The sequence below is a fragment of the Drosophila sechellia genome, chromosome 3R (assembly GCF_004382195.2).
Source record: "Drosophila sechellia strain sech25 chromosome 3R, ASM438219v1, whole genome shotgun sequence".
Classification (NCBI taxonomy): domain Eukaryota; kingdom Metazoa; phylum Arthropoda; class Insecta; order Diptera; family Drosophilidae; genus Drosophila; species Drosophila sechellia.
In genome coordinates this window covers 21,610,027-21,620,400 of record NC_045952.1, presented here as the reverse complement: position 1 = coordinate 21,620,400, position 10,374 = coordinate 21,610,027, and the positions used below count along the sequence as shown (strand labels likewise).

The 10,374-nt window shown below is 47.1% G+C and overlaps 5 protein-coding genes across 6 annotated transcripts; 3 read left to right on the top strand and 2 right to left on the bottom strand.

The window, feature by feature from the left end:
- Nucleotides 1-307: 307 nt before the first annotated feature.
- On the top strand, nucleotides 308-777 carry LOC116801801. The gene is made up of 2 exons (XM_032723501.1): nucleotides 308-372; nucleotides 439-777. Exons 1-2 carry the CDS (start codon nucleotides 329-331, stop codon nucleotides 743-745), a joined length of 351 nt encoding a protein of 116 aa, XP_032579392.1. The 5' UTR covers nucleotides 308-328; the 3' UTR covers nucleotides 746-777.
- A 45-nt stretch (nucleotides 778-822) lies between these two features.
- LOC6607524 (cellular tumor antigen p53) lies at nucleotides 823-4,692 on the top strand. The gene is made up of 8 exons (XM_032723499.1): nucleotides 823-966; nucleotides 1,122-1,205; nucleotides 1,276-1,312; nucleotides 1,375-1,401; nucleotides 3,212-3,521; nucleotides 3,586-3,832; nucleotides 3,898-4,292; nucleotides 4,353-4,692. The coding sequence occupies exons 1-8, from the start codon at nucleotides 929-931 to the stop codon at nucleotides 4,373-4,375; spliced, it is 1,161 nt and encodes a 386-aa protein (XP_032579390.1). The 5' UTR covers nucleotides 823-928; the 3' UTR covers nucleotides 4,376-4,692.
- Nucleotides 1,322-2,698, bottom strand: LOC6607525 (putative gustatory receptor 94a). The gene has a single exon (XM_002032258.2). It carries the CDS (start codon nucleotides 2,632-2,634, stop codon nucleotides 1,420-1,422), a length of 1,215 nt encoding a protein of 404 aa, XP_002032294.1. The 5' UTR covers nucleotides 2,635-2,698; the 3' UTR covers nucleotides 1,322-1,419.
- Nucleotides 4,693-6,139: 1,447 nt separating the features above from the next.
- Nucleotides 6,140-9,619, top strand: LOC6607523 (short-chain dehydrogenase/reductase family 16C member 6). 2 transcript variants are annotated; one of them, XM_002032256.2, is made up of 7 exons: nucleotides 6,140-6,612; nucleotides 8,377-8,532; nucleotides 8,584-8,760; nucleotides 8,814-8,886; nucleotides 8,943-9,120; nucleotides 9,179-9,304; nucleotides 9,373-9,619. In XM_002032256.2, the coding sequence occupies exons 1-7, from the start codon at nucleotides 6,325-6,327 to the stop codon at nucleotides 9,458-9,460; spliced, it is 1,086 nt and encodes a 361-aa protein (XP_002032292.1). In that variant the 5' UTR covers nucleotides 6,140-6,324; the 3' UTR covers nucleotides 9,461-9,619. The 2 variants fall into 2 exon arrangements, with proteins under 2 accessions (XP_002032292.1, XP_032579391.1); XM_032723500.1 differs by lacking the exon at nucleotides 6,140-6,612 and adding an exon at nucleotides 7,857-7,895.
- On the bottom strand, nucleotides 9,597-10,294 carry LOC6607522. The gene has a single exon (XM_002032255.2). The coding sequence runs from the start codon at nucleotides 10,291-10,293 to the stop codon at nucleotides 9,613-9,615; it is 681 nt and encodes a 226-aa protein (XP_002032291.1). The 5' UTR covers nucleotide 10,294; the 3' UTR covers nucleotides 9,597-9,612.
- Nucleotides 10,295-10,374: the final 80 nt, after the last annotated feature.

Genomic DNA, 10,374 nt, shown 5'->3' with positions numbered 1-10,374 from the left:
GCCGCAAATCGTACGGTACATTGCTAGACCAATCAAAGGACTGTGCAGTGAAACCAATTTGCTGCATACGGCGTGTAATTTGCAAACTAATAAATAGATTGAAGTATTGAAAAACTTTCGAAACAGAAATTCAAACTTGCCGCACTATGGGCATCACTGTTCGTGCGCAGCCAAAGTCTTTATCGATAGCTTATCGATAGCCATGTAAATTATTGAGCTCCATTTAGTCAGCCAATTTCGGGATAGTCGACAACTCTGGAGCACGGCATGTTCTTGCGAAGTCAAACGGTAACTGTTAAATAAAGTTTATTTATTTGAGTGCAACGCCATGAGTCTTCAAAAGTCCGCGTCGTTTAGCTTGACTATTAACCAGTAAGCGGAGATATTTATATTGTATTTCGGATTTACCCAACCAAATAATGATGCACGTTTTTGCAGAAACGCTGCGATTGTTTCGCGTACCAATAGTCGCACAATTTGCGAAGCTTTCAAGGATTTCATGGATTTTTGGGACATCGGCAACGCAGTTTCCGCAGAGTCACCAGTTCTTGTCTCCAGCTACGGAGCTTCCAACTTGCCACAGATTGTTGGCAACGAATCCAACGTATATGGCCACCTGGCTACGCCTGTGGATGCAGCCTCTGGAGGCTGGTTCACGAACAATCTGGAAATTTTGGCCAACAATAATTCTGATGCCAATAACAAATTGAATGCATGCTACACATTCATCAGCCACAAGCGGTGAGCAAATTCAAAACACGCGCTCCAATCGATAAACCTGGGCTACTGCGAATGCTCGCGCTGCGTGGCGAATGGCAAAATCCAAATCGTCGGTGGCCCTACGATTCCGTAGTTTTTTTTTTAGCGAATTTTTAATATTTAGCCTCCTTCCCCAACAAGATCACTTTATCAGATATAGCCGACTAAGATGTATATATCACAGCCAATGTCGTGGCACAAAGAGAGGTACAGTGCGGCAACAAACTGATGATCGAACAGTAGAATCCATGCATGTAGCAACACGCTTGTACTTGCATCATTCGCGCGGCCAACTTGTTTGTGTTTGTTTATCCAGCCAAGGCGCAGTTTGCCACTAAGTTTTATTTCCATTTACACTTTAGCACTGATTCCGAGGATGACTCCCCCGAGATCGATATCAAGGAGGAGGATATTCAGAAAACGGTGGAAGTATCGGGATCGGAATTGTGAGTACCTGGTTCCGTGGTCACATGTGGTTTTCCTGGTCGCTAACTATTATTGTTTTTATCCATCCAGGAACACGGAACCCATGGCCTTCTTGCAGGGATTAAACGTGAGTTGTGCTTGTAATGTGCAGAGCTATAGCTTACTAACATTTAATATTATTCCCCGCAGTCCGGGAATCTGATGCAGTTCAGCCAGGTGGGTAACATCGATTAGCTATTGCATCTTGAAGCGCTGGGACAGATCGGCCTGCACGAGGATCAGCAGGAAACTGGTCACCGCCGAAAAGACATTGCTGATCAGTCGCATGTCCAGCTCGTACAAGCCCAAGGGCTTAATCTGGTACTTGGTCACCGTGACCAGTAGGGTGAAGCCGTGGACTGCCTGACGGTAGCGACTGTCCGCATGCTGGAGATTCATCTCCTGGAGAATGACTGCCGATCTTCGGGTGGCCACCAAAAGGTGGTTGCACAAATGTGTGAGCAATGTGATCTCCGCCAGCGAGATGGCGAGGAAAACCAGGTTGATCAGCGATCCAAGACCATCGTACGGCTTGCCCATGATAACGGTGTCCGCTATGGCGTAGTACAGACTGTAGAAGCCCACCGTTATACCGAGCAGGTGGCAGATGAGCGACAGAATCATGGACAAGGACATTGCAGTCAGATACTTTCCCGAATGTACATATATCAACCAATAGCGATACGCCAGCTGGTCCAGTTCATCCGCCAAGGCGCAAAATCGCTGCATGCGGTAATATCTAGTGTACAACTTTAGCTGGTCCTTCCTCTGCAGCAGATTCACCTCCTGCAGCTGCGCGTCCAGCCGGCTGTTCAGAGCGTACAGCATTTCCTTCACCACCACCATTGCGCCAAAGTAGCAGTTATTGAGAAGATTCGAAATAATCAAGGGAAACAGCCGATACACGGTCCAGATCAAGCTCATCTCGGGATGCTGCCGCCTCTGTTGCAGTATGAAAGCCACTTCAATTGTCAGAGGAAAAGCCACTGTCTTGACCAGGGCCAAAACGATGGATTTGTACAGTGACCTGCTGTCCAGACGTAATGCTTTTAGGGTAGCAAAGAAAGGCACTTTGTTCATCATCTTGGCCACATGGTCACTGATTATCATCTGCGACACATAGTTAATAACAGCCACCGTGATGTTCATATAGCTGTACAGAGTGGTGGCGTCCTTCAGGTTGATCTGACCCTCCTGGTACTCCTTGTAGATTTGCCGCCCGTAAACCAAGCTGAATGCAATTGCCCACAGCGAAGCGAAGGCCAGATATGCCTTTGAGAAGCGGAATCTGTCACGTTGGCCCGGCTGATATCGATTGGCCAGGAGTCCGAAGGCGGTCATAAAGACTATCAGTGTGATCGTCAGGAATTTCACCATACGCCGATGCGCGTAGTCGCTGGTGAAGTCCATTTTTCTCGAAAATTTAACACAAACTGTGTGTGCATTTTCCACAGCATTAATATATGCTTAATTGTTTTCCAACTACCCTACTGATGCCATCTAGAGGACCTGTCAAGTAGCTGGACACTATCTGTACACATCGCGAAACGCATGTATTTCCCCGACCGTCCACAAACCAACTGAGCATGCGTTGTGCTACTACCAGCCACAAACAAAAGAGCATAAGAAGCCTGACGGAAGCGAAATTCCTCGCGTGACTCAGCCGCTGCCTGCAATTCCATAAGAGCGACATGACGTCAAAGTCGCTTCGGGGTTAACTTTCAGTTGGAGAACAGAACAAAACACTCTTATCTAGCCGATTAGCAGGGCACACTCCATTCCGTCGTCACCGTTTAGCGAGAATTGCAATTTGTGAAAAATTCTATTTGTGAAAAATAGAATAGAATACAAAACAAATCGCCAGTCCATTTGTAACTCGAGCAAGCTGGAACATGAAGCTCTATCAGCTCTATGAGCGCAAAGTGTGAACCCTTATATGTTAGCGAGTTAAGTTGACATTCAAATAATATCGTGTTTTTGCTTACAGCAATCCGTGCTGCGCGAGATGATGCTGCAGGACATTCAGATCCAGTCGAACACCCTGCCCAAGCTGGAGAATCACAACATCGGAGGATATAGCTTCAGCATGGTTCTGGATGAGAAGCCCAAGTCTCAATGGATGTACTCGATTCCGCTAAACAAGCTCTACATTCGGATGAACAAGGCATTCAACGTGGACGTTCAGTTCAAGTCCAAGATGCCCATTCAGCCGCTTAATCTGCGCGTGTTCCTTTGCTTCACCAATGATGTCAGTGCTCCCGTGGTCCGCTGTCAAAATCACCTTAGCATTGAGCCTTGTAAGTGAATATAATAATACAGACCGAGCAGCATTATGTAACTATCATTTGTACAAACCTTTAGTGACGGCCAATAATGCAAAAATGCGCGACAGCTTGCTGCGCGGCGAGAATCCCAACAGTGTATATTGTGGAACTGCACAGGGAAAGGGAATTTCCGAGCGTTTTTCCGTTGTTGTCCCTCTGAACATGAGTCGGTCTGTAACCGGCACTGGGCTCACTCGCCAGACCCTGGCCTTCAAGTTCGTCTGCCAAAACTCGTGTATTGGGCGAAAAGAAACTTCCTTAGTCTTCTGCCTGGAGAAAGCATGGTAAGGCGACAGCAAAACTCTAGATGGCTAGATCAAAGCTTAAGCTTGTGTTTTTCATATTGCAGCGGCGATATCGTGGGACAGCATGTTATACATGTCAAAATATGTACGTGCCCCAAGCGGGATCGTATCCAAGACGAACGCCAGCTCAATAACAAGAAGCGCAAGTCCGTAGGGGAAGACACCGATGAGGATGAGCCGGCCAAGGTGCGTCGGTGCACTGCTATAAAGACGGAGGACACGGAGAGCAATGATAGCCGCGACTCTGACAACTCCGCCGCAGAGTGGAACGTGTCGCGGACACAGGATGGCGATTACCGTCTGACCATAACGTGCCCCAAAAAGGAATGTCTGCTGCAGAGCATCGAGGGCATGATCAAGGAGGCGGCGACTGAAGTGCTGCGCAATCCCAACCAAGAGAATCTCCGTCGCCATGCCAACAAATTGCTGAGCCTGAAGAGTAAGCAAGTGAATCGGTTGACAAAGAGATTAAGCTTTACTTACCCAACTTTTCTTTCAGAATCTGCCCACGAGCTGCCATGATTTCTGATCTGGTCAACAATCCCCCAGATGCAGATACCTTTGAAATATGTTGCATCTGTGGGGTGCACTAACTATTAGTCTGTTAAGATTGATTTAGTCTTTGTTCGTAAGGCGTTAAACGGTGATATTCCCCTTTTGGCATCTTCGATGCCCGAAAAGAAAACATTTTTATATTTTTGATAGTATACTGTTGTTAACTGCAGTTCTATGTGACTACGTAACTTATGTCTACCACAGGCACGTATGGAAACAAACATACTCTGTACAAATGAGCCAAAAGTTAATTAATTAAAGAGTTTTCATATTTTGCAAAGATATCCCCGTGGTGTACGCCAATGCCCAGACCCTACTGTACCCCCACCGCGGAGCACATGCTATGTGACATGTGTGGCTTGCGTGCGGTCAATGCACTCGGGATGCAACTCAGCTAGCTAGCTGCTAATATGTCAAAATTGCTGCGCCGCATTTACATACTTTATTTATACCCATATTTGCTGCACGTCTTTGGTTTTAGTTCTATGCTTACAAAAAAAATGAAAAAAAAAACAACCTCAAGCTGGGCGCATGCGTTGCGCCAGCGTTGCACATGTGCGAGGATGCAAAAAAGTGCAACAAACACCAGATGTTGACACTGTGCCGCTGCAGCTGCAGGCGACTTTAGCTTTTGCCACATGCGGCAGCTAAATGTTTACTCTAGCCCACCGATCGCTGTTCATTGACCTAGGACAGGGGCATTAAGTATTCCCTAATCGTAACGGAATGATAGCCTCTGTGGCCACATCCATTTGGGGTTTGTCCTTCTTCGACCGGCGGCCACTTCCACTACCAGTTTGGCACCACGAAAATGGGTCATCCAAAGTGCTCAAAACCCAGCGGAGCAACTCACTCAATGCTCGTTCGACGAGCGCCCAGAAAAGTGGTTTCGGATACGAGTTGAGTTCGAGAGACCTTTCTCCACTGGTAACAAATATAAACTCAAGTTGTGCTCATACATGCAGTTTTGTGTAACAGAATAATAAAGTGCACAAATATAAATGTAATACTTAAACCTTATAGAACAAATATGAATGCATCATAATTTGTTTAGTTATTTATTCGAATAAGTCATTCTGATAACAAAAGTTGTAAAAATTAAATCCACCCACTTCTCAGAATGAGCTCAGCTCTATATAGCTCAGTACCTTAGTACCCATTTTTCTCAGTGCACTTTGCTCCAGCGATGCAATCGCCTTAGAAGCCCAATTAAATACGTTTCTTTGATTGGCGGGTGCCAAAAGGTTGACAATTCGAAAGTGGCGCACAGTGGGTGGGAGTGACTCATAATTTACATAATTATTTCGGGAACATTTTAAAACGCATACTATATCCAAGCAGTTAGTTCTTTATCATTTTTAGCTGACAGATACCCCATCTTTACGGACCAGATAAAGGGAAAGCAAACACGGCAGGGCTCTTATCGGCAACGATCTTCATCCGCAGTTCCCACTGTGCGCGTGGGGAAAACAATATGGCCCGAACCTATAAAACGAAAAAAAAAAAGAAACAAATACAGAAAGCCGGGCTAAGACGTCAGGTGAAACGCAGTAGCTTCACTCGCGACTCCGCGCTTCCACTCAAAGGTGCTACCCGCTGCCCACTCAAATCTGCAGCTCGTAGATACGAAAACCAGATAGCGTCGAGCGGCTGGCGATCTTCACTCAATGGGGGAAATACTGCTATAGAGTCGAAAGCTTGTACACGTAGTTTGGCATTCGCAGTCGCTTGTTGGCGTTTTTAGTCTGCTGCCTGATCTTCGACGCGCTGCAGCTGTTTTGGAGTCGCCGCGAGTGCCATAAATCTGCTTTGACCGCGAAAATTTCTGGGCTAAAAACAGAGATATTTGAGATATAGATACATATATCCACATATCGCATATTAGCCAATTGTGAGTGCAAGCCAAGCTGTGAGTGATGGTGGAGACGGCAACGACAACGACCATAACCCGCACCACCACTGCCGTTCCGGCTGGTGCAGTAACGGTAACTGGACCCACTGCCTCGGCCACGCCCACCGCGACACAGGCGGCCGCGCAGGCGCATCGCAACGATGAGACCACCCGGGCCATCTTCAATCTGAAAGTCATCGTCTTTCTGCTCCTCCTGCCGCTGGTCCTGCTGGCCGTCTTTCTCAAGCACCTGTTGGATTACCTATTCGCGCTGGGACTCAAGGAGAAGGATGTCAGTGGCAAGGTGGCACTGGTGAGTTGCATTGGCTGCAATGAGCGTGTGGCAAATGAGCCATTAATAAGGCTAGTCAGATGCACTGCACATCAGACATGGATGCACTTAGAAAATGCAGTCTATCTATCTCTGCATTTAGATACATCTTTGGGTATCAAATCAGGTTCAGATACTTCCCAAAGAAATTGGTAATGGCATACTTTGCATAGCTGGCTTTATGTGAATTTGTTTTCCCTGTATCCGCTTCTAAGCGATCTTGTATCTGGCGACTACTTAGCCAAGCAGAAACGTCACGCACTTTCCTTTTCCAGTGGCTGCCTCCGGTTTCCACCACGCCCACCTTTGGCTCACCCACCTTTTCCCCTTTCCCGCTTTTCTTTTCTTTTTATTTCTCCTCTTTTTTTGATGTCACTGCCATTAGGGTGCGGTCGATCGCTTAGTACTGTGTTATTAATGTAAATATTTATGCGTTTGGTGCGCAGCCTGGTTAGTTGTTGGCCAATTGCTTAGTTGTGTCCACAGAGTCGAGTCTTTGGTGCCACGGTCAGCTAATGTGACATAATTCCGCTGCAATCAAAGTGAATCTCCAGCTGGAATCGTGCTCATGGCAACCATATCCCGCTCCAATAATCACATTTGCATCTTGGGGCGTCGAATTATGGAGAAGTCAATTGCCAATGGGCGCCAATGCCACTGGACAAGGTCAAGTGATGATGCCGCTGGCGATGCTCCATATCGTAAAGAACCTGATCGAATTTGGAACCCATTAGCATGCTTTTCAGACGTTTTTATCGTGGGCGTGTGCCGGCCATAAGCGTCTCACGTAGCGCATTAATGATTCACAGCGGCCCGACCTATTGTTTTAGTCTCAGCTTTTTTCGATCGTTCCCTCAGATATCGTTTTCTCAGATACAGATACAGATACCCATACAGATACATTTTTGTTGCGGTTGCACAGTGGTATTTTCGGGTGGCAGCGACTGGAGAATTCCCATGCCAACTGTTAGCAGCAACTTAATTATAAGATCGACTTTCGTTGATAAGTTCTATTGACATCATGGTTGCGGAATTCGAGTTATTTCAGCTCAAAAAGACCCCTTTTTCGACTCCACTGGCCGCCAACTGCAAACTGGTTTTGCGTGTGTCGCTATATTTATGCCCAAGATGAACGGAAAGAGCGCAAAAATGCAAACCTCAGGAAGTTCACTTTTGTTTTCAGTCCGGCAGCGAACACGCTCTCTGATGTTTGTAAACAACAACAGAGTGCAGAAGTTTCGATGGGGCCAAAGTATCTGCAAGTGGTTAGTGTGCCGGGTATCTCTCAGATGCGTAGATAGAACTCAACTACTGTTGCCGCTGTTAATTTGCATATGATATTGAAATTCTTCGGCTGTTCTATAATCACAACAACTGCGCATTTGTTATTGTTTTCCCCATTGCTAGTCGCTAACATGACAAACTATGAATTGAACCCATTCCGGCTTACATTTCGATTCACCCAACTACCGCACACCCAAAACGGCGGCTGAGGTCACCCAGTGCGCTTCAATTACGGTCAAAAGTCACTCAATTGTGCCCCAGAGGGTCGGCCCACCGAGCGTATGAGTAATGCCATTCATAAGTCCCCGCTGCCGCTGCTGCTGCTGCTCACATAATTGTCCGTAAATGAGGTTTTTGTTCAATGCGAAGTCACATTAGCTCGAGTTGATTGTTTGCAAATTAAGCTAATTAATTTACTTGAGTATACGAGTGTAATGTGAGTAACCTGTGATTTAAACCCAGGTGACCGGCGGAGGCAGCGGCCTGGGTCGCGAGATCTGCTTGGAACTGGCGCGGCGCGGCTGCAAGCTGGCCGTCGTGGATGTCAACTCCAAGGGATGTTACGAAACGGTGGAGCTGCTCTCCAAGATTCCACGCTGCGTTGCCAAGGCCTACAAGGTGAGTTCACTAGGTTATTCAATGGTTAGATAACAAGAATCTTTATTCCAGAACGACGTGTCATCGCCTCGCGAGCTTCAACTGATGGCCGCCAAGGTGGAGAAGGAACTGGGTCCCGTGGACATTCTGGTCAACAATGCCTCCCTCATGCCCATGACTTCAACACCCAACCTGAAGAGCGATGAAATCGACACCATACTGCAGCTCAACCTGGGCTCCTATATAATGGTGAGTATGTGCTCCTCAAAATTGGACAAAGATAAAACTTCTTGATTTTGCAGACCACCAAGGAGTTCCTGCCAAAAATGATAACCCGCAAGTCCGGTCACCTGGTGGCGGTAAATGCCTTGGCGGGTAAGTTTACTTTGGTAATCAAAGTCCGTACCACTTCATTGATACCTCTCCTTTAGGTCTGGTTCCACTGCCAGGAGCGGGCATCTACACTGCCACCAAATACGGAATCGAGGGCTTCATGGAATCGCTGCGGGCTGAGCTGCGATTGTCCGACTGTGACTACGTTCGCACCACGGTGGCCAATGCCTATCTGATGAGGACCAGTGGAGATCTTCCACTGCTCAGTGATGCGGGGTAAGATTGGTTTATAGTCTGGCCAGATCACTTGGTCTTATGTGGTTACTCCATTTAGCATTGCCAAGAGCTATCCCGGGCTGCCCACACCATATGTGGCCGAGAAGATTGTCAAGGGCGTGCTGCTGAACGAGCGCATGGTGTACGTGCCAAAAATATTCGCACTCAGTGTTTGGCTGCTCAGGTGAGAATTGAATTAGCCCAGGTAACCAGCGATTATTGCTAACGATTATTGTTGTCGCCTTGCTTTAGACTGTTGCCCACCAAGTGGCAGGATTACATGCTGCTCCGCTTCTACCACTTCGATGTGCGCAGCTCCCACCTGTTTTACTGGAAGTAGGGCACAGGAGGAGGGGCAACATCCCCACCCAGAAGCATTTACTCCTGTTTGTTTCCCAATTGCAGTTCTTAATTCAACTGTTGCTTACGCTAGGTGTACATGTTTAGCTATTTATACGAATATTTAACTTAAATTAAATCTATATTCTAACATTAGAAATACGAGCGGTTGGCCTTTCCTATTCTATTTCGTATAAGCCGAAGTTTCTCGGAGTAGCACATCCTCTCGGACTGCTGGACGCAGGACCTCCGTTCGTAGTGCCAAGTGTAGTTCAAGGGACATCGATGGACCAGCTTGGAGCCACTGGAGCAGTAGTAGAAGTAGGCGCAGTTACGTGGATGTGGCATAAAGCCATAGACTCCCTCCTGGCAGTTGATGATATTCTCTCGCGATTGCATACGATTGCAGGACACTAGATGAGCAGGAGTACATGCCTTGGCCAGTCCAGCTCCCTCGTAGCAGACCATATAAGGATAACAGGGACCGGCATTGGGTAATAGTCGCAGGGTAATCGCCAATGGTTCCGTTTTCTGAGCTGGCTTCTTGACCATCGAAGGGGATTTGGTGGTGTTCTCTGCGGGATCCCGGCATCTAGTCACCAACTTTCGATCCAAACAGCGTTCCAACTTTTCGTCGTAGTAATGACCATCCAAGCACTCGGCCTCAAATGATCCTGGACCGGCACAATATATGTATTTGGAGCAATTACTGGAGCTGGCCACATAAACTCCCACTTGTGGGGCACTGGCACACTCCTCGAACTCCAGGCCACTAGTTCGGTGACCCAGCAAGGTCACCAAAATAGCTGTTAAGAAGGTTACAAAAGGTCTCATTTCTTTCTTTTTTAACGACCGAAATATCGGGATGACTTCTGTAGACTGACTTCATCGATGATGGGTTGAATATATTTTTGC

Coding starts and splice junctions, on each gene's coding strand:
- LOC116801801 (XM_032723501.1), top strand. CDS start 329: ATGAGTCTTCAAAAGTCCGCGTCGTTTAGCTTGACTATTAACCA. Junction 373..438: donor TTTAGCTTGACTATTAACCA/GTAAGCGGAGAT, acceptor ACGTTTTTGCAG/AAACGCTGCGATTGTTTCGC.
- LOC6607524 (XM_032723499.1), top strand. CDS start 929: ATGTATATATCACAGCCAATGTCGTGGCACAAAGAGAG. Junction 1,402..3,211: donor ATCTGATGCAGTTCAGCCAG/GTGGGTAACATC, acceptor TTTTGCTTACAG/CAATCCGTGCTGCGCGAGAT. Junction 3,833..3,897: donor TTCTGCCTGGAGAAAGCATG/GTAAGGCGACAG, acceptor TTCATATTGCAG/CGGCGATATCGTGGGACAGC.
- LOC6607525 (XM_002032258.2), bottom strand. CDS start 2,634: ATGGACTTCACCAGCGACTACGCGCATCGGCGTATGGTGAAATTCCTG.
- LOC6607523 (XM_002032256.2), top strand. CDS start 6,325: ATGGTGGAGACGGCAACGACAACGACCATAACCCGCACCACCACTGCC. Junction 8,761..8,813: donor ACCTGGGCTCCTATATAATG/GTGAGTATGTGC, acceptor TTGATTTTGCAG/ACCACCAAGGAGTTCCTGCC. Junction 8,887..8,942: donor GGCGGTAAATGCCTTGGCGG/GTAAGTTTACTT, acceptor CCTCTCCTTTAG/GTCTGGTTCCACTGCCAGGA.
- LOC6607522 (XM_002032255.2), bottom strand. CDS start 10,293: ATGAGACCTTTTGTAACCTTCTTAACAGCTATTTTGGTGACCTTGCTG.